We start from the raw sequence: 21,176 nt of genomic DNA on the forward strand, positions 1-21,176 counted from the left end.
CCAGAATTACTTAATATTAAATCGTCTTAGCGTAAGGATCATGTTCAATGTTTCTAATATCAGCGACGAGATACTCAAAGACAATGCCAAACGCATCATCATCATAATAAAATCAGAAGAATCGGAGGACTGCCGGACCACCGCTTACAGAATTGTCGGTGAAGTTTTTCCCGACTGGAAACAGGAAAACCGTATCATGTTTCTCACTATCCAAGTATGGGGTAATCGGATTTTTGTGAACGTTGATGTCAATCGCGACAACTACAACTACGACACGGCACACAAGGATCAGACCTTTCTTCCTGTATATGTGCTTCGAAATCACAGGGGAAATTGGCTCCTTGTCCGATGGCCCCAAGAGGATAGGTCCGTGGCTATACAGTTAGCGGAACTGCATCGAATAACCGGATATGGTGCGGAGATCCCATTCTACGAAATCAACAACTCGCGTGTTGTGCACGCCAATCCGCGCGAGTATCTCAAGAGATGTTTCACTTCCTGTTTCTCTTATTTTCCCAACTGTGGTGTCGCTAGACGACAGTTTTTGCAATAAAAGAGGTCACAAACAAGGATGAGGATGTAATACCATTTCGTGCTATTGATGGCTATATGGGACAGAGGCATGGGATACGAACGTCAAAGAGCACTTGTCCCAGACGTCCATTCTCCAAGACAAAGACGCTTTTCTCAAAAGTTTTGTGTGCGAGAGATACGTCTGTCAACTCCAGCCAACGAAAGAATTGATATTCAGAGAAGCATCTGAGGCCGTGACAGCGGGTTGTCTATGGAGAATACTGAAATGCTTGCAGCGCAAGTCTAGACCAGCTCAACTACAGTCTGCCTATCAAAACCAGAGGCAGTTTTCCAGAAGAGGAACTTTCTTAAGAAATCAAAACAAATCAACAACCTCTCGAATAACTGACCATTTGAAATAGTCCGTTGCCACGGATGGCTATAATGGAGAAGACGTCGGGTCGCTATCGAACATCCACAATCTCAGAGCCCTAAAAATTCAGTCCCGGAACCAATGTGATGGAAAGGCTTGAGCATAGATACTTCCGGTAAAGAAAAGCAAGTTTGAGAATTCCATATTTTATCAGCACACAACTAGAATAACGAGGATGCGCTCCAGACTTCGAATAGGGGGTGGACCTAGAAGATGGATATACGAGCCTCTGTAAAAAGTTTGAATAAGCACCTGGTTATGTATTGAAGTTATCCAATCGTAAAGCTCCAGTCGTCGGCTCTTTTGACCTTCCTTTATTAGACCAGGGGGTGGATCCACTGCTCTGGTGATGCTGGTCAGCCTCAGCCCTCGTTATCGCCTATAATTTCCCGGGCGAACCCGCGGCTAGCAAGCGCTAGTAGATAGTAATTGGAAAGCCTACCAATGATAACCAGTACTTCTCAGTTAGAAAGCCCCAGTGGCGCAGAGCGCCAGCAGGAATATCTACGTTGCTGATGTCAAAACCCTGGGTATTCCTGCTTCAAACCGTCCATCAGCTCACGTCTCTGTTCCAGTTTCTCAAATGTGTCAGCAGTAGGAGCTGCGCCGATCTTTACTTGCCATTTATTGGAACACTTTGCTACGGTCACTCGTTTATCTAAGGCTCCACGATGGAACGATTTCGCACAACATATTGGCTATCATGCATGGGAGTACTAGCAATCCAAGGATTCGCAGCCACAATCCCGGTGGTAACAGTCGCACCCACTTCGGTTGTTACTGTAACGTCTACTTACTCCGATACGGTGACCAGCACTATTACAGGGGTTCTCCCAGTGACGACCGTTGAGACCACATGTACTCCTGGTAGTGTTGCTCCAGAGTCATGTACCAACTCGATATGGTCGGCGGAAGGTTCCTATTGGCAAGAATGGTGCTCGGAGTCATCTTTGGAAGGAGCACCGTATATGACCATTCATGGAGCAACAAGCCCTTACGAATGCTTCGTGTTTTGTGGCATTTATTCGAGCTGCCAAGGTCTCAATTGGGATGGTAATGATCAATGTGAGCTGCTCACAGACATCACGTCCACAGTGGAAGTCACTTCGTCTCATTGGGCCGCAATTGAACGTTTTTCAACCAACCCTTGCATTGTCACCGTAACAGGCGCTTCTACCCAGTTGTCAACCGAGACAACGGTGATGGAATATACAACAACTTACACATCGACAATTACATTGTCGACGAGTGCTTCTGCCGCTTCCACTAGGACTACATCCAGTGTTGGCACATCAGCATACATCTCGAGTGTGTCAGCATCAACGGCCTCAACATGCACTGTTTCAGCTCTTCCTACCACCACAAATTGCGTCGACGGGTACTACGCATACGATGGAGACTACTACCAAGTTCTCTGCAGTGACACCGTGCAGAGCTTTTCAGGAGTCCTTTCGAACTCCAGACAAAACGACATCTGGGGCTGCATCGAGGTCTGCTCTAGCTATTCGAATTGTATAGGAACGTTCTGGTTTCTGGGGATATGTTACTCGGAAAGTGGTGCTATCGACTATTCCTACGTGCCGTACGACTACAGCGACCCAGATAACAATGTTGTCGACTACATTGCTCTTCGGCTAGATGTCGATCCTTGTGCAGTTGCGACTTCTACTGCAGTTACAACCTCTTCGACAATCCTATCCTCGTCGACACTTGCGTCCTCATCGGCCATATTGACTTCATCAAGACCTATAGAAACATCTACTCCAGTCATGCCATCTACATCAACTGCTTCACCTTCCACTCTTTCAAGCGTCTCTCCGTCTCCTGTGACATTGAACTCTCTTACTTCACCAATCCCCTTAATAAAAACGTCCCCGGTCTCAAGCTTCCGGAGCTCTCCTTCTCTCGGCTCCTCTGCTATATACTCAACAGTCCCAGTTTCCCTTCCCTCGAAGAGCTCCTCCGCATTTTTACCAGTGCAATCGTCCTCTTCTCCTGTCTTTCATTCATTCTCTGCGTCATTGCTGCTTCTTTCCCATTCTTCTATTTCTCAAAGCTCTACCAGTAACATTCCCACAGTTTCCAGTCAGAGTATCCCTACGCCAGCCCGGCGCACTACGACCATTTTTACCACTGAAACCCTCACCTCAATGACTACAACCTGTCCTTTGAACGCTACCAAAACGACTTCCACTCTACAACGAGCGGATGTTACCTCCCCTGCCGCACCAAAGATGACGACTTCAACTGTCTTCACCACAAAGGTGTACACTATTACCGCCTGCCCTCCATGGGTCTCAAACTGTCCTGCCTCTGACAAGACAACCAGCTACACAACAGAGATTATTCCCCTGTATACTACTATATGCCCTGTTTCCCCAGAAACAAGTGACGCATATGCCATCCCAACACAGACACCCAGCAACGGGAGAGCAGCTACTGAACAGCCTCAAGCCCTCACTACATCTACTATTTTTACTACCAAGAGGCATACCACGGTTGGTTGTCCACGAGGAAGCCCGCATTGCGCAGCATCTGAGAAGACTACCTACTACACGACAGAAGCAATCGCTGCATACACAACTATTTGCCCAGTATCTGCAGAGGAGACAGGCACGCATGCCTCCGGCCAAGCGGAAGCTATCGGGGAAGGATCTATCGGACAGAGCAGTGAAAGACACAGTACATCGACGGTCTACACAACCCGTGTCTACCCTACCGCAGCCTGTTCATCATCTTCCACTACCTGTGCTGACACAGAGCGAACGACGTATCTCACGACGGAAACCGCAGTAGCATCAGTTACTGTCATCACATCAGCAGCCGTTGAAACTGCTGCAGACAATTCAGGTGCTCAAGTTACTCCTTCCGGAGGAAAATCCTCAGCGTCAACCATTACAGCCGTTCTCTACACAACAGAGGTATACGCGATCACAAAGGGAACGAAAACCCACCTCACCACGGCCGTCGTTCCGATAAGCACAACCATGACCCCCATTGCCAGCGAAATACCGCAATTTTCACCTACCAGCAAAGCAAACTCGGCATTAGTCGGACCACACAGTCCCCCGCAAGGGGTGACTGGTGCATCTACCATTGGATCCGGTGCCGACGCAGGTGGCCAGATTGGGGTCAGCGCCGAGTCTCAAGAGCCCACCGGAGACGAAACGTCTTCACAGACATTCAGCAACAGTGACTTCAATTATCCTGATAGGCCTGGTGGGCCTGGACCATCCCCTCATGTCTCATCCTGGAATGCTTCTAGTGTCGAATCAATTGCCCACGACAATCACAATGTTAGCTCTTGGAGCGACGGATCTCGTGCCTCAAGCGTCCCGTCTCCTAGCCTCGGGCTCAATCACCCTACTCTTGGGAATGCTGCTACAAGTCGCACTGATTCTGTGTATGCGTCTCGTACGTCGACGGTTGTCTCAGCGCAATACACCGGTTCTGCGTCCAGGAGTGCAGTATGGACTTGGTTGCCTTTTGTGGGTGTGGTTATAGGCTATTTTCTGTGATCAGTGTTACTAGATCAATTATGTTCTTCTGTTATTATCAAGAATGATTGAAATTCGAAGGTTCTGCTTCTATATCACATTTCAAGAGTAAGCGAGACCTAAATCTAAGATAATAAGTATGACTCAATCTCAAGCAATGTTGCATCGCAGCGTATATAAAATCCTATACAGGAACATTCTACTTGCAGAAATAACGATAGCCCAACGCAGAAATTAGAAATAAGCCAGCAGTCGCCGCACCTACACAAGCAGCATTCATGGGCATGTGCGTTGGTTCACACAGCTCTTCAACAGTGTAGTTATTCCTCTCGAAAGCAAGACGATCTAATCCGTATCTCTTGGACTCCAGATGAAAGGAGAAGAAGTTCTGTCGGAAAGAGAACCAGCACTTTGCAGCCAGCTGCGCATTGGGATCATCCTGAGTCTTGTTATTATCCTCCGGTGCATTGTTATCGGCAGGCATGTAACTTGTGAAAGCCCTATCCAAAGCGAAAACAATATTTTGCACATTTTCGAGTGTTTCGCAGAAGGTGTCTCGGAAAGTCCATAATTTCGAGCCAAACCTGGACGATCTGCCGGCTACTCTCCTAGCTCTTGTAGCTAGCAGAAGGTAATTCCGCGTCTCACCCTCGAGGACCTCCTTCGGGTAAGAAAGCAGGTCGTTTGTGTAATCAATGAAGTTCCTCACGACGGGAGCCACTCCTAACCAGTAAGGAGAAGGGACCTCCTCGGTGCAAGAATACTTGAATATTGGCGGTATATAGTGAAACGAAATGCCACTCATTGAACGAAGGTACCCCGGGAACGCTTCGGTCGCACACCACTCGGAGCTTGGATATGGCTTTCCGTGGGTTGTAAGATGGACGGGCAAGTCCCCCTGCTCCATGCGGTATTTCATGGTGCATGCCTCCGTGAATCCGCGGATAGCATTTGCTGAAAGGCTCCCGACCAGGGGGTCTTGGGACCCGAAGTATTCGGCACCTAATTGTAGCCCGTGAGTAAGGACCGCTGTCCAAGGGCTAGCATCCGGAGGACTGTAGCCGTCATTACAGGAAAAGGAGGATAAGCGGTTGCGCTCTTCAGGACTGAGGAGAGTGTCATCATCGCTTGCGAACAGGATGAGAGTAGTGATGGCCATAACTAGCTTTGTCTCATGCGAGCAATGAGCATAGAGATATTCCCCGACTTGCGCAGAAGTGTCAACTAAAACTCTCAGAGCTTGAAGCTTCTCTGGGAACAGATGTGTCAGATGCTCTTGGACCCAATTATCGAGGTCATGTCGTAGACGTTCGTCAGCTGGTATGATCTGTTGCTGATGTCCTATTCCCTCAAGCAATAGGAACAGACATTTGCGTACACATTGAAATACTTCATTTCGTTGTTGATTACTGAGTTTGATTTCATCGTGAAATTCTAGGCACTCGTATTCGGGCCTAGAAAGAGCTGAGAAAAAGTCAATCTTCATGTTGCAATCTGGAGGATAATCCCCGAGAGAGCAAAACTGAAGAGAGTAAAAGCGGGGACATGGTGTGATTTATGTTGACCACCTAACTAAGGTATGTCGGTCGAGATCGAAGATATCTTTAATCTTCTCTATGATCCAATGCGTGATAAGGAGAATAGTATCAGGGACTAACCCTGGAGGACGTACTCGAAAGACGTCATATGCTGAGTTCTCACTATTACATGATATTGCATCAGTGTGTGTAAATGGCAGGAGTACATGAAAATCTTTCAGATTGAACGAGGTACATATCTTGAATAAAGTATGATTTGGTGTCTGAAACTCAGACCGGGGTCTGATACGCGGGATATACATTCCTCATTTAGCCTAGAACCGCAAGGGGGGCTATTCAAAATTTAGCAAGGGACAACGGTTATGATAGCACAGAATCTAGTCATCAGAACAAACCCTTACCTTTTTTATGTTCCACTCAATGAGTTGGACGTTACCCTGTGGAGGCCATGGTTTCTCATTAATGCGTCTAGCTTTCGCCATCCACTATAATAGAAAGGGGTAAAAGATGGATTCCTCCAATTCTAGCCAGGCTTATATATTGCATGTCGATTGAAGGAAGATTGACAGACCACGTAGAAACCACGCTTCACTCAGCTCACAATGGCAACCGCAGAACTAGCGACAGCAGCAGCAGCTATAACCCTACAAACATAAAGATACTAAGCACCTACATTCTCGTGAACCTTGCAGCTGTAGCCTGGTCACTGAGAGCTAGCATTTCAGCAGACATCCCTCGACCACCAAGTATCGCATGGCTCAAGCTCATCTTCCTCTGCACAGCAACGTCATGGACAGTGATCCATCGGCTATATTTCTCCCCGCTCGCCTCCCTGCCCGGACCCAAGTGCAGCAGTATCTAGACTCGGGGCAGCCAATCAATGTCGCTTAGGGCGCTCTGCCGCCTATCTGGAGGAAATTTATAAGAAGTACAATGCGGAAATTGTTCGTGTCGGGCCGAACGAAGTGTCAATTATAGATGTCGAGGCTATCCAGAAAATCTATAAGGTCCAATATCCGCGAGGGTATTTCTATGAGCTTCGCGCTAGCATGGGCGAGAGGAACTTCGAACTCGGAGCGAGATTATAAACATCATGGCGAGTGGCGGAGACTATGGTGATCAACTGCTATGCATCGGTCAGCGGTGGTCGTGGTGCTGACAGTACTAGGGATAAAACACTTTCTGCCAAAGAGCTTGTGAATTACGACGGTTGCTTGCAACATCATGTTGAGAAATTTCTTCGGTTACTCAAGAAAAGTGAGAGAAGAGCGGTCAATACTATCAAGCTGACTGAGCGCTTCCAGGTTGATGTGTGAGCGCAATCCACAGCAAGAATGATATGCTTCATGACTGACATCGAGTAGTATAATGGATGTGTTTTTCTCGAAGGATAGTAAAAGTCAAGATGGCGGAGAACGATACCTTACCTTCAATCTCTGTTCAAAAGTACCTAGGCATAGCTGGCGTCAGCAGCATGGCTTCCTCGCAACTCTTCGCGTCCATCCAAGGCTAAATCACATCTGGATCATCGCCTGTCTGCGGAATGTCGGCGAGATTCTCTCAGGTTCACCAAGGGCGCCAGAAGCGAAAGCATTTGAAAGAGAGATCGAAGAGATAATAAGTGAAAGATGAATGAAGGCCACGCCCCAGCAGGATTCCATCCACCATTTCATCACCGGTGGTCCTGCAGGAAGACAGTGCACCCACAAAGAAGTCATCTCGAATGCCCAGGTAGCAGTGCTCGGGGGTTCCGACACGGCATTATTCACGATGAACCAAAGGCTGCGCTTTCTAGCCACAAACCCAGCAGTACAAGCGAAGCTCAGGGCAGAACTAGATACCATATGCAATGCAGGCGGAGAACTGACTGTCGAATCAACTCGCAAGCTTCCCTATCTCAACGGAGTCCTAAACGAGGGTCTCAGACTAGGGAACCCAGCTCCTATCGGGGTACCCGTAAAGACGCCCCATGGTGGTCTTCAGCTTGGGGAGACGTATGTTCCTGGGAACGTCGAGGTAAAGGTACCTTTCCGGGTAACTTTAAAGACTCTCGATGGTTCCCCAAGGGGGATCGCATCATCCCTGAGCGCTGGACTGGGGAAATTCCTGAGCTAGTTCGTGACCGTCGAGCCTTTACTCCCTTAGGTTATGGCGTGCACTCGTGCGTCGGGAAGCAGCTGGTTACGAATGAGTTGAATATTTTCATCGCGAAGACTGTTCATGAGTTCATTATCTTGCCAGGGGATCAGTATGATGAGGATACGTTTGTTCAAGGAACGAAGGAGTACATGGGTGCTCTGCTCCCGTCGCTGTACTTGAAGTTTGTTCCTAGGATAGGAAAGGGGGGGGGGGGGAATTGCACAAGTAGCTAAGCTGCGATCGAAGATGTGTTGATCGCTACATTTGTGGACTCCAAATACAAGTAATATGTAAATACGATGGTTCTTGGGGTAATGTACTCAGTTGAGTGACAGTTCACAACAGGATCTACTAGGACAAGTACTTTGGAACGGTGAATATTTGATTTGCTTTTTATTAATGCAAACAAGAACTTCAATGGTAGCTTACTAAATGCACGACAAAATCTAAGGAGTGGCAAGCATCAACTATCCAGAGGTTGATACTTATTGTTTATGACCCCAAAATCATCCGTCTCAACTCCTCCGTCTCCCCACTTTTATTGACCATATCCTGGAAGATGCCATCCTCTGTTTCTACCAACTCTGCAGGGCTTCCAAACTCTGCCGCAACACCATCCTTCATGACCAGAATGCGGTCAAAGTCTGCGACGGTACTGAGACGGTGTGCAATCACTAGAAGTGTGGTGTTCGTGAACGCCTCCCGAATGGATCGCTGTATCAGGATGTCAGTCTCCATGTCCACCGCGGAGGTAGCCTCATCGAGGATGAGGATCTTGGGGCGAGATAGAATAGCGCGCGCCAGACAGAGCAGCTGTTTCTGGCCCTGTGATAGGTTCGACCCGCCCGAAGCAACAGGCGAGGATAAGGACTGGAATATGTTGGTGTTTCCGATCTGCTCGGAAGCGGCAATGGTGGAACTAGCACCAGACTGATTACCCTGGTCGTCCTTCAATAGTGGTGTGCTACTTCCGGAGGGGATGAGGTGGACACGCGCCAAAGCTTCTCGGACTTCCTGGTCGCTGTATTGATTCAGGGGGTCAAGGTTGGACCGGATGGTACCGGAGAATAGAACAGGGTCTTGGGGAATGATGGCTAAGCGGGTACGGAGATCATGAAGGCGGATGTTGGCAATGTCGACTCCATCGATGACGATACTGCCCTTGCGGGTGTCCAAGAAACGGAAAAGCGCAAGAGATAAAGTAGATTTGCCTGTCATTGTTAGTTGGATAAGGAAGAGGGAATGCTGCAGGCAACTTACCAGCACCTGTCCGACCGACGACCCCAATTCTTTGGTTCGGCTCCGCAGTGAAGGACAGTCCCTTCAGGATCGATGGTAAACCTTGTGCATAACCGACTTCAAGCTCGTCAACCTCTATTCTACCCGTTTCGGGCCAGCTGGCCCTAATGCTGGCGCCGTCTGGGTTCTCGATGCGCAAGTCTCGATACTCGAAGATGCGCTCTGTTGCATTCATGAACAGCTCAACTCTTGTCGAAATTTGGATAGTGAAGGCAGTCAAGAAGGTGAAGCTCAGTGCGAAGGAGAGGGCGAATCCAGCCAAGCTAGCATCGATACCTGGGGTGTTTATCACGAAAGCAGCCACCGTAGCTGGAAATAAAGCGGCCACAAATCCTACGTGGAGATGAAGCCAGCTGCCGAGATAGCAAGCATACCATGTGCAGGCGGCGTAAGTGTCGATGAGATCGTACATCCGTTTATTGAATTCTTCTGTTTTGGCAAATGCTCGAATAGTGGAAAGCCCAGTCAAGGATGCAGCAAAGTGTGATATGACCGGCGACTTGCTATTGGATTCAATGCGCCTGATGTTTCGTGCAGCAGCAAGGTAGCTCCGTGCTATAAAGGCGCAAGATGCCAGTAGAAAGATCGCAACCAAGACCATAAACGGTGAGATGAAAATGGCTGCAACCAATATACCGACCAATTCCCAGAGGGTAATGGCAAAGTAATAGAACATCTGCGGGAGCTGTGAATCCAGAAGGCTGAAGTCTCCAGTAAAACGGTTCAGAATCCTTCCCGTAGGAACTGTGTCGAACCATCGAAGAGGCGCATGGAATACGCTGTGTAGCATATCTCTGAATATTCTCCGTGATGCGCGGACGGCTCCATAATACAGGTTGAATACCCGGCTAACGGCAACTATCACTGACAAGGTCGAAATGACGCAGTACAACCCCAGGTAGAACCACAGACTTCGGTTCTGAACGTTAATCGGGAGACTGCTTGACCTGCTCATGCAGACTGTATGCGTTGAATGGCCTGCCAACTGTATCTGCGGGTTGTTGTGTTGAGGGCATGATGTATATTGAGTCACCCCCTGCTCATCGCCATAGGCGTCTGCCCAGATCCTGATCCAGTAATTCCGAGCCAAAATCAATGCCTGGAACAACGCGAACAGACAAGAAAGAATTATCCAGAATGACCATCCTCCGGTTGCCTTGAGATACCCGGAATAGACTGACATCTCGACACGACCCGTGGCTCTCTTTTCCGCCTCAATAAGCTTCTTCGGGGGCCCCTTGGGGGCGGTAGGAGCAGAGGCAGCCGGCACTGTCAGCTCCTCCTCTTCCTCAATCAAGATCTCCCTGTTATCTGGTTCTTGGATAGATTCGAGTTCGCCATTCGCCTCTAGCTGGTCCACAGAACCTGCGTGTTTGAGGGTTCCGTCAGCAGAGAGACTAACAGCATATTTGGCTCCGGACAAGGCAAGCGACACATGGTGAGTGGCGACAATCCGAGTTCTGCCCACTGCGAGCTCGCCCATTACTGCGTTTTCATAGACATGCTTGCCCACATGAGCGTCGAGAGCGCTAAAGACATCGTCCATGATGAGAATTCCAGCGCGTGAATAGATGGCGCGTGCCAGACTCAAACGCCATTTCTGTCCGCCACTGAGACTGATTCCCTGGGCGCCGACTTCGGTCTCATCGCCATCCTCGAACAAGGCCAGATCGGTTGTCAGTGCACATGCTTGTAGCACCTTCTCATATCTGACCGGATCAAAGGGCAAACCAAAGAGGATATTGTTCTTGATTGTGGCATTCTCGATCCACGGAGTTTGGGAAACAAAGGCCATAGCCGTTGGCAGGATCCAGTTGCTAGCTGTTGCCTTGTTATCGAAGCGCTCCTGGGGACAGACATCTCGCGGGACATGGACGTAGCCACTCAGCACCTCCACCTCTCCCAAAATAGCCGCCAACAGTAAGGACTTTCCCGATCCCGTCGGACCCGAGATAATACTGAGAGCGTTGTTCGGAAATACCAGGTTGAGATTTCGCAATGCGAAACGGTCGGTTGCTGCATCCTGAGCATCGCAGGGGAAGGTCACGGATGCATTATGGAACGAGATGACCTCTCCCGGATGTGTGTTTTCTTCTTGCTCTGGCGCGCGTAAAAACTTGTCGATTCTGTCGGCACTCACCTGGGCGGTGATAACAGAAACTAACAAGTAAGGGATCCGCCCAACAATGCCCTCAAGTTGGAGGAACAGACTGATCGCTGTGAACGCTACAGAAGGTAGCAAGCTTCCGTGGATGTAAGAATATGTCGTAAGAGACAAGGCCGTCAGGACAATGGGCGTAAACTCCGAGCCGATCGTCATGTAAATATTATCGAGCCTGCTGCTCCACAGAACTGACAACTCCTCTTCACGTACAGTTTCGAGCTTGTCTGACCACACATCTTCAGCAGCGGAGAATTTGATTTGTCGGATACCATGCAGAGCTTCCGTAGTCATCGTGGTACGTTTATCCCGGATGTCCATCAGAGCCTTCTGTTTCTTACCATAGCGCTTCGCTAGGTATTGGTTGATGGGGAAAAGGACCACAATACCCAGAAGGCCAGCACACAAGCTTTCCCATCCAATGAGAAGCCACAAAAACGCCACTGTCACCAGCATTTTACCGATAATGTTCACACACTGGGAGCTTTCGGACGCAAAAATGGCGATTTGGTTGCAGTCGACCGCGAACATATTGATAATATCTTGTTCGGACTTGGAGGGTCCGTCCTGGCCCGACTGCGAGTAAAGAATAATCAGTAAGGTAAACACACAAGAATCAGGGCTCTCATACCTCTTCAATCTCGCCTCCTTCAGCTTTCGGAGGGTCGGTACTCAATTTCTTTCTCAGCAACTTACGATATACCAGCGAAGTCAAAGTCGACCGCAAGGCAACGACAATATAGCCTCTTTCCCACCACATAATACGCGAGTCCACCAGGGTGGAGCTCAAGGTGGCGATCCCAATCATCAGGACATATTTCCAAGCAGTTGGATCACGTACGTCTGCATTCTCTCGTGACTCCATGTATTGAAGAAGTTGCAAAGTTGCGAATGACGGCCCGACGTCGAAAAAATTGGAGATGAGAACCGCGATCCATTGACGCAGAAGCTGGACCCGAAATTGCCAAAAGATGCGGATCCACAGTGGTTGGGCGTCTGTCAAGGCCATGGCACTAAAATCGGTTGAGGCCTCCTTGGAACGGATAGCATGATTCATAGTCGGAAGAGCTTCAGATTCCAATGCTTCTTTGGCACCTTCGGACATGATCTCAGGAGCCCATTTGAATCTCAAACGCGACCAGAGGCTAACGGTCATCTCTCGGTCTATTTCCTTGCCGTCGTGGTCGAAGACAGCCGGGCGCCGTTCCACGCACCATATACCCGCGACCAGGGCCAGAAGAGTAGGCAGCTGCACTCCGGTCAGGATAGTGGTGGCGCTAGTTCTACTCACGTCGGAGACATTTTCGCCAGCGAGAACGGAAAAGGCAATAGCCCCAATCAGAAGGATTGTTGGCTGCTTCCATAGCACGCTGTCGAATTTCGCAACTGGGTGTGTCTGGGTGAGTGAGTCTGCGAATTGCACCAGCAGAAGTAGCTATGGAGTGTCAGCAGCCATCCCAATAGACCTCTCCGAAGGTGGGATCCAGTGGTAGGGGAATGTCGACGAACCCATGCTGGCGGCAGCAGCCAGATTCCCAGTGAAGCGGACCCCTTTGTCTCATGAATTTTAATTGCCGCAACAATCAAGTTGGCAAAAGACAGACCCAGTCCACACAAATTCAGCAGAAAGATTACGATAAAAGGGCGTTGGTTTGACAATTGAGTGGTGGATTCTTTTGTGGCAATTCCATCTTTATCCTCATACCGGATGTCGTCGGGGTTCGCGTGTCTCCTCCACCTCGCGTTGATCAATCTCTTGGCCGGCGAAATGGTCCCCAACGCAATCAGGACAAAGAGAACAACCGCCGCCTCTCCGGGGGCGATGGAAGGTACCATCGTTCGGACAGGATTGTTAGAGTTGGTGTTCTTTGCGCCGAGAATGGCAAGAGGAAGGGCCCTGGGATTTTAAAGATGGAGAGATGATGGCGAGCTAATTACCTTGTGCATGGCGAACGGACGGCGCTACTGCAGTCAGCGAATACGATTCATCTGCCAGTGATAAGCCGCTCCCCCGCGCGTTGCCTGTTCGGGAGTCCGACGGAGCTGAGGTGACTCAACGCGTTCGAAGGATGCCGATAAGAACCTGGATTTGCTCGGCATGACTCAGAATGGATGAATTGAGTAGAATCTGGACCCTATTGGAAAGTGAGGCAGAAGCGGAGCTCCAACGGGAAGAAAGATAAAAATGCCGGGATATTCTGGCCGGCCATGTGAGGGAATCCCCCTGATTGGCCAGCCCGCGTCCGTTTGCGCGTTTCCCTCGCTGCCTGGGGCGGTCAGGGCTTTCGCAATGAGAACCTTCAATGGCGATAAGCTTGCAGGGAGCATATACCTCCATGAAAACTAGTAGCCAGGTAGGACGGTCGATCCCAGCATCACACAACATCCGGTGTCACCTCTCGCTATGAACCACGGCATAATACCGTGCTCCGTGGCACCTCTCTCCACACTCGGTGCACGTCCCCCCCTGCTGCGCCTTCATCTCCTCGTCATCACCAGTCACCAGATCATTTCTTATCATTTAATATAAAGCGTTGATAATCTTCATGTCCCAGGATATATGAACTGTCACCTCCTCCTCCTCAGCGTGGTATTGGACAAATGTAATTTCCACATTTTTCCGGGCGGTCCATCTCGGCCCTCAAATCACCGGAGCTGTTCAGCCTTATCACGCAGATACCCCGCTAATGCCCCTATCTTAGCTACATCTTCGGTTGGGACAAGCTTCGCCTAGCCTCTTGGCCGTTCCTGTCCTTCGTGTCATCAACGACGATCGGTCTTGTAGCTATACCGACCATGGTCGGAGCTGTGGTTACGCATGCCTCCTAGATGATACGCGCTGCGTGTCGGAGATAAGCATGCTCACATATTCGCCACCTCATACCTTGAGCATGCTCAAGACCTGTGGGCTCTTCAGGTCAGGGATGAGTGCACGGGTTTCATCCCGTTTCCGCTTAGGGACAGTGGTAGTCAAACAGGCCAGCTTCAATATTTGAGACATTACTTCAGACTACTTACTCATTGCAAACCGACAGTAGCACACAGAAGGTTGCTGGGAGAAGACCTTTTTCTTCTGTTCTGGTGTCTAACGAAGGCTGTCAAACCTACTTCTCCGATGGTATCGATCCGTCTAGACTAGTACCCACCCATGAAGCCAAGTTAGGGCCTGCATATGTGTCCCACACAAGTAAACAACAGAATGGGTGCGTGCGCTATCAACACGACTAGCTACTGTAGTCTTCTCGTCAAATATTTCAGTCAGCACTCGTGAAGGTGCTCCTCGAATGAAGACACAGAAGTATATCTTTCTTGCGTAGTATATATAGTGCGATCATGATGTCTGGGTCACTGAGGTGGATTGAGACTGCTAATCCCAAGAGGGAATTGCACTTCCAAATCACATTTCTATCTCGGTTACTTGTTGAAATTGGTATACACCTGTCCTGCCAATTGGCCAACTGGCGACCATAGCTGCCATAAGCTGGACCCACCTGGATATTGTCATGATGAACTGCGTGAATTTGCATATACACTAACCACAACATCTCTTAAGTCTTAACTAGCTAGTTAGCAGCAAGGCATGCTTATTAAGCCTTCCATTTCTTACAAATCTCCCTCTATCATCATGCAATCAGAACCATAAAGTGCTGTTTTCTATGAATAATACACTCAACTCTCACAGGGTCCAGCAAATGGGATCCACTGCCCCGGTCCCACCCGAAACTCAAAGGTCGCATCGACCTGCCGTTCCGCACGCAACTCTTGCGCTCGCCTGGGCCTACAGTACTTTAAAAGAAGAAAGTCGTGCAAATACACGATGATCTCCAAAGGATCTTCGCTGAATACGCGTGAGCGGCCGTCATGAATGAGCAGTCAAATAAAAACAAGAATAAAGCACTTTTCAGGTCTCAGTTCGGTTGTACGAACTGCCGACAAAACAAAGTCAAGTGCGACGAGAAAAAGCCGATCTGCACCCGATGCTGGGAAAAGGACCTACAATGCCGGACAATATTCCGGTTGAAATGGGAATCAACTTATCGAGAACAAGGTATCGCCTTTGGCAGGTCTAAGCTGAATCAAAAGCCGATTGATCAGCGGAAGGGCCCGACCGGTGCTCCAGGACTGGGTTCAACCTTTCCCGAAGACACTACATGGCTTGCGACTCCAGCTGTTCAGCCTTGGACTTTTGTGAATACCGATTTCTCGTCGCTACGACGACTTTATGCTGATGAACAAGAATGCGCCGAACCACATCTGCTCCCGGCAGTCGATGCCAGAACAGTCCTTGGAGAGTTGGGGCCTCGTGAGCCAGTATCGTCATCATCAAAATCGCCACCCCATTTTGACCTGTCAACGAATATACGAGAAGCGATGTTACAGAATTTACAATCACCTCTTTCATTATTCCCATCTTTAGGTGACCTGGAAAATCAAGTACTGTTCGATTATTATGTGAACCAAATATGCCCCCGAACAGTACAGAGCCCTCTGTCCATGTCACCCTTTGCATCTGTCATTCTTCCTTATTGTGTATCCGCTCCACCTGCAGTCCTGCAGGCGATACAGGCGCTGGCCGCCTGTCACTGGTCCCAAAGCGATTCAAGGTATAGCGAACTCTCTCTGCGACTTAAGGCTCGAGTCTTGAACCATCTTCGACATCGCCTCGATACGCATCCCAAGGATATAGTCACAGAAGACCCCGAAATCCTGGTCATCATGATGTTCCTATGTTTATATGATATTGTTGATGACTGCAACCAGCAATGGATCATACATCTACAAGGAGCAAAAGATATCATTCGACTACGCCGGCGACAGCAAATCGCGATGAAAGGGGCAAATCAAAATGTACAGCAAGACGCAGTATCATCTTTCACCGAGCTTTTCTTCGCTTTTCAAGATGTAATGGGGCGTACTGCCTGTGGAAAGGCTGAGCTTTTCGGATCGACCTATTGGCGTGACGAAGACACCACCATAAATCCCTGGATGGGTTGCAGTCCTGCTCTTGTCTCTATTTTATTCTCAATTATGGATCTGAGTCGGTCTAGACGACATATTATCACCGATAAAGGTCACGAAACGTTCAACGCCAGAGCTGCCTCTCTGATAAACAGACTGAAAGGTATTAAACAGGAGTTGCAAATCGATGGGGACAACCACATCATCCAGAGAATTGCCGAGTTGAAAAGAGTGACTTCCATTGTCTATTTAAATTGTGCATTGTACGGTTTGACACCATCCGACTCGATTACCAAGACCTACGTCCGCAGAATATTGAAAGATATTGTCGAGTTACTTGCAATGGAGCCGTCGTGTCAGGTCGTCTGGCCTCTTTTCGTCGCTGCTGTGGAACTTGACCCTCTCGACTTTGCAATTATGTTGGATGCGGATACTGGGAAGGTGACAGACGGGCGAAGGCTCGTTTTGGAATTGCTCATGAATATGAGCAAAAGTAGTGTCTCCAGTGTGACACGGGCGCGTGTCGTTATCGAGCAGGTGTGGAAATCCCGCGATTTTTGTTTGTCCAAGTCTTCGCGGGAAAGGTCACCAGCGTCTATCACGGATCTGAATGACTGGGAAGAATATGTCATTCCTGTTAGTGATGCTTTGAGTTTAGCGTAAGCTGGAATGTCAGCAAACGTCCATGTTACTCATACGATTATCTCTTGTGATCTTTTCTTCTTGTGCTCTGGTCCGAAAGACATACAGTACAGTATAGGCGTATCCGAGCGAGCCCAAGGACGGCGAGCTTTTAGTCCATGTCTTTGTTCGGAAGCTTATCCTTTAACATTCCTATCACTCGTTTGAATGAATGATAAGAGCCACAAAGTCCACCGTCGTTGATTTGCATGATCTATGCCCTATAGCACACCGGCTAATGCTATCCACGATCGGATCCCTGCATGCGGGGTAGTCTCACGGCTCGGAAATGGCATGGAACAATCGGAAAGACACCCCGCATGTCGCAATGTACTACCGATAACCTGTTCACTAGCAGACTTTGTATACTGGAGTTAGTTCACCCGCCGACCCTGGAAAGCACCATCCGAGATTGGAAAATGACTGGTTCCTGCCTGACTTTCAGCTCCTCTTCTCCAGGATCCTTGAACCATTTTTAAGTACACAAACAGAATCGCGGCTTTACCATCGTTCCCTGATCACCACCTAAATAACACATTCGCATCACACTCCCCTGAGACAAAAAAAAATGCTCGTCAACAAAGTACCCCCCGAAACCCTCACCATCCCTCCAACAATCCACTCTCCCAATTCAACCCGTCCAGTCCTCGTCTACAGGGATGCTTTAGTCGACAAGACGCCCCAAGGTGCCTCCAACGCTATAGAGCAAAGTGAATGGGTGTATGGAGGTCACTGGAAAATAGCAGAAAATGCGCTGGCAGCTGTCCCTCATTACCACTCCATAACCCACGAGGCGTATACAGTTCTCCACGGAACAGGAACATACCGGCTTGGAAAATCACCCCTCGACCCTGACGTTGATGGGAATGGTGAGGAGGTCGGTGTTGTGTTTACTGCTCACACGGGAGATGTGTTTCTGTTCCCTGTATGTTTTATCCCTGGTCTGTTCCTCTCTAATCATAATGGAGAAATACAAGTCAAAAGAGTTGCATTACTGACAGAGCTATGTCTGCGTAGGCTGGGGTCACGCATTGCGTCACGAACACCTCGGACAACTATGAGATTGTTGGGTGGTATTCGCTGGTAAGCTACTGCTGATGCTGCTAGTGAAGCCAACGGGTTGTTTTGTTTCGAGTTGACTTACCAATAGCAGAATGACAAGAATTGCCGAGAGCTGCCATGGGACTACGAGGAGGCACTTGACTCACCGGAGGAAACGGACAGAAAACGTATCATCTGTGAGTCGGTGCCTACGCCGGTTCTTGATCCCATTTATGGAAAAGAGGGGTATTTACCAATTGTCTGGAAACGAGACTGATTGTCTTGGTTGTCGAGCCCGAATGATAGCTTGGGAACTTGATCTAAATCATCTGTCTTCCTCCGAATTGCCATCCGTTCACTGGATAATATTCTTCACATAGTCGAAGTCATTTCGACATCTTCCTATCAAAAACATTTGGTCTTTGATTACATTGGAGTTGTTGCAGCTCTTCTTGCCTTGACAAGCGAGCATTGACAAGTTCATTGCATATATGCTATTGTCCATGGACCTAAGCAAGATGACGTAGAATCATGTGAGTATCGGGCCACAAAAAAGGTCAGTTGCGTTACATGAAATCCTGTACACTTTGTCAGTCGGACTAGGTTCTGATGTCAGCATCTGCCCGATTTAGTATACTCAGAATCTTCAATTATATCTGCGGGAATAACAATCTAAATTACCAGAAGCGAAAGCATAAGCTGGTTTAAATTAGACGTTATCGAAGCTAGAGTCTTGATTGCTAGTCCCGGGGAACCCTGTATTGTTGCAGATGATTGGCATGAAAAGATACTAATGGAGTTGAAGGTGCTGCTGACTATAGGGCTCGAGCTCGAGCTCCGACGTAGCGATCGTATCACCTCAAGCTGTGTCCATCCATGGATGAAGGGAGGGGTAAAAAGAGAGTCCTAGCAGGACGGAGATTCGGCATAAAAGCCCACCAGCACCCACCCTGATTTGATTTCTATCAACTCTTGCATGGAATTTTACTATCCTAGTCCAACCCTTAAACCATCACACAGATCCCAAGCTCCACTTGTTTCATCATGGACTTCATCAAGAATATTGTATCGCAGACTACATCCACCAACCTCAACACAAGCATAAAGGCCTTCAAGTCCTTGATTGAGAGCGACCCCAAGCTCTACAAACTCACCACAGAAATGTTCACGCAAACCCGCCCTGGAGATCCAACCATCCCTAGCAACCTCGCTACCTTCATCATCCAGTTGAACAGCCTCGTTCGAAGTGCGCCCGTATTTTCTACCCAACGCTGGGCCAGCAGCCCCTTGACCATGTTCATCGAGCCATACATTCGCACGCCATCCGGATACGAATTCTTCCTCGACGCAAAGGTCAACAATGCCTTCCATGACATCCTCAAGGACTGGGGCAAATTTCTCCGCAGCCCAGAATCAGCAGCTGTCCTAACCAGCGAACCTAATGGCTGGTTCAGCCCCGACGCTCTCGCCAACATGCGCGATTTCGAGAAAACGTTCGTATGCGACTCAAGCAAGCCCCACTGGGGTTTCAATTCCTGGGAGGAATTCTTCAACAGAGAGCTCCGTAAGGGTGCCCGACCAATTGCGGAGCCAGACAACCCCGGTGTCGTTTCTGCTGCTGTCGATGGAGTCACCCATGAACTCGCTACCAATATAAAAGCCAAAGATGAATACTGGCTCAAGGATCAGCCCTACTCACTCGAAGATATGCTTGATAAGGACCCGATCGCGGGGCAATTTGTCGGCGGTACGGTTCTCCAGGTATACCTTGAGCCTACTGGCTACCATCGGTGGCATGCGCCCGTCTCGGGAAATATCGTCAGAACTCTGGAGATTCCTGGGGTATTCTGCCCTGCTCAACGGGATAGTACAAGTCTGGATGACTGGGTTTCCGAATCCCAGGGCTACGCCGTACACACGGCTACTCGACACCTGATCTTCATTGAGACTGAAGATAAAGTGCTCGTGTGCTGCTTGTTTGCGGGGATATTGGAACGTGGCTCGTGCGAGACGACGGTGCTACTTGGGGATTATGTAGAGAAGGGCCAGGAGCTTGGAATGTTCCATTTTGGAGGAAGTACGCATTGTCTCATTTTTGGGCCTCAGGTCAGGGTTAATTGGAAGGATACAGAAGATATGAAGGTTGGACAGGAAATAAGCCGGATATCTCTGGGTAAGTTTGGTGGGGTAGCTGAGTGAGGTTGCACTATCCCCCAATGTTTCTCTGTACCAATCTGTGCGTCTAGTCTGGTTTTGGAAGGTTTGGTCAACCTTAGTGAATATTGAATGTTACGAGGGTACCATGCCTTTCCTTCTAGCCATCACAGGTTCAAGAAGCAAAGAGTACTACTACGTTCTTCATGCCAAATGGTCTGTGAATGTGAAGGGCGGCAGGATATCTAATACACCCAATTCTTACTAGTACCATGATGAACGATGGCTTACACTGAATGGAACCATAAAGAGATTAAATGGAGTGATTCTCCTAATAAAGGCCTATCTCGCTATCTATTAATTCCAAGACATCGTTTTCGTATTTGTGGAGTACTGCAATGGTTAGTGACACCTTCTCGATCTACAGGTACCTAACGGCTACTTCGAACATATTTATAGTAGACTAATCGATAGGAACGCCCTCTCAATATGGACATATAAAGAAGTTATTACGGCGATAATACAACCTGCCTCCAAGAGCGGATGTTTCACCACCTCGACGTTCCAGAAGGGCCAAGCCTTCTGGCACATGCTTGTGCAAGAACTGTAGGCTGACAGCGCTTCAATTTGAGAGACAAGCCTTTGGATCAGGCTCCCAAATTTCCATGCAGCCCCTGGAGAGCCAACAATTACAATCAACCAAATTAGATCCGACCCTATCAAAGCAGCTTCCCGGAAAGTGGCAGATCGACTAACCCTAT

The 21,176-nt window shown here is 48.8% G+C and overlaps 7 protein-coding genes across 7 annotated transcripts; 5 read left to right on the forward strand and 2 right to left on the reverse strand.

Annotated features, from left to right (window-relative positions):
• Positions 1 to 40: 40 nt before the first annotated feature.
• BO83DRAFT_386680 (uncharacterized protein) lies at positions 41 to 553 on the forward strand (the record flags this gene model as incomplete). The annotated part of the gene is made up of 1 exon (XM_025532679.1): positions 41 to 553. The coding sequence occupies one exon, from the start codon at positions 41 to 43 to the stop codon at positions 551 to 553; it is 513 nt and encodes a 170-aa protein (XP_025390790.1).
• Positions 554 to 4,642: 4,089 nt separating this feature from the next.
• BO83DRAFT_461300 (uncharacterized protein) lies at positions 4,643 to 5,929 on the reverse strand (the record flags this gene model as incomplete). Its single annotated transcript, XM_025537253.1, has 1 exon — positions 4,643 to 5,929. The coding sequence occupies one exon, from the start codon at positions 5,927 to 5,929 to the stop codon at positions 4,643 to 4,645; it is 1,287 nt and encodes a 428-aa protein (XP_025390791.1).
• Positions 5,930 to 7,613: 1,684 nt separating this feature from the next.
• BO83DRAFT_424927 (cytochrome P450) lies at positions 7,614 to 8,096 on the forward strand (the record flags this gene model as incomplete). The annotated part of the gene is made up of 1 exon (XM_025535179.1): positions 7,614 to 8,096. The coding sequence occupies one exon, from the start codon at positions 7,614 to 7,616 to the stop codon at positions 8,094 to 8,096; it is 483 nt and encodes a 160-aa protein (XP_025390792.1).
• Positions 8,097 to 8,487: 391 nt separating this feature from the next.
• On the reverse strand, positions 8,488 to 13,470 carry BO83DRAFT_376495 (ABC bile acid transporter). Its single transcript, XM_025530732.1, has 4 exons — positions 13,090 to 13,470; positions 12,212 to 13,015; positions 9,381 to 12,156; positions 8,488 to 9,331 (listed from the first exon to the last, which is right to left on the reverse strand). Exons 1-4 carry the CDS (start codon positions 13,414 to 13,416, stop codon positions 8,613 to 8,615), a joined length of 4,626 nt encoding a protein of 1,541 aa, XP_025390793.1. The 5' UTR covers positions 13,417 to 13,470; the 3' UTR covers positions 8,488 to 8,612.
• A 1,904-nt stretch (positions 13,471 to 15,374) lies between these two features.
• Positions 15,375 to 17,202, forward strand: BO83DRAFT_356546 (Zn(II)2Cys6 transcription factor; the record flags this gene model as incomplete). Its single annotated transcript, XM_025529207.1, has 1 exon — positions 15,375 to 17,202. Exon 1 carries the CDS (start codon positions 15,442 to 15,444, stop codon positions 17,200 to 17,202), a length of 1,761 nt encoding a protein of 586 aa, XP_025390794.1. The 5' UTR covers positions 15,375 to 15,441.
• Positions 17,203 to 17,664: 462 nt separating this feature from the next.
• On the forward strand, positions 17,665 to 18,601 carry BO83DRAFT_376496 (cupin domain-containing protein). The gene is made up of 3 exons (XM_025530733.1): positions 17,665 to 18,145; positions 18,238 to 18,303; positions 18,374 to 18,601. The coding sequence occupies exons 1-3, from the start codon at positions 17,789 to 17,791 to the stop codon at positions 18,536 to 18,538; spliced, it is 588 nt and encodes a 195-aa protein (XP_025390795.1). The 5' UTR covers positions 17,665 to 17,788; the 3' UTR covers positions 18,539 to 18,601.
• Positions 18,602 to 19,240: 639 nt separating this feature from the next.
• BO83DRAFT_376497 (phosphatidylserine decarboxylase family protein) lies at positions 19,241 to 20,658 on the forward strand. Its single transcript, XM_025530734.1, has one exon. It carries the CDS (start codon positions 19,306 to 19,308, stop codon positions 20,458 to 20,460), a length of 1,155 nt encoding a protein of 384 aa, XP_025390796.1. The 5' UTR covers positions 19,241 to 19,305; the 3' UTR covers positions 20,461 to 20,658.
• Positions 20,659 to 21,176: the final 518 nt, after the last annotated feature.

Source organism: Aspergillus eucalypticola (genome assembly GCF_003184535.1).
Source record: "Aspergillus eucalypticola CBS 122712 chromosome Unknown BO83scaffold_6, whole genome shotgun sequence".
Taxonomy (NCBI): Eukaryota; Fungi; Ascomycota; class Eurotiomycetes; order Eurotiales; family Aspergillaceae; genus Aspergillus; species Aspergillus eucalypticola.

Bases quoted from the DNA above. Each gene is read 5' to 3' on its own strand.
- BO83DRAFT_376495 (XM_025530732.1), bottom strand. From the start codon at position 13,416: ATGGTACCTTCCATCGCCCCCGGAGAGGCGGCGGTTGTTCTCTTTGTC. The intron at 13,016-13,089 runs GTTCGTCGACAT...GACACTCCATAG, and splicing joins GGCTGCTGCCGCCAGCATGG to CTACTTCTGCTGGTGCAATT. The intron at 9,332-9,380 runs GTAAGTTGCCTG...TAACAATGACAG, and splicing joins CGTCGGTCGGACAGGTGCTG to GCAAATCTACTTTATCTCTT.
- BO83DRAFT_376496 (XM_025530733.1), top strand. From the start codon at position 17,789: ATGCTCGTCAACAAAGTACCCCCCGAAACCCTCACCATCCCTCCAACA. The intron at 18,146-18,237 runs GTATGTTTTATC...ATGTCTGCGTAG, and splicing joins GAGATGTGTTTCTGTTCCCT to GCTGGGGTCACGCATTGCGT. The intron at 18,304-18,373 runs GTAAGCTACTGC...TACCAATAGCAG, and splicing joins TTGTTGGGTGGTATTCGCTG to AATGACAAGAATTGCCGAGA.
- BO83DRAFT_376497 (XM_025530734.1), top strand. From the start codon at position 19,306: ATGGACTTCATCAAGAATATTGTATCGCAGACTACATCCACCAACCTC.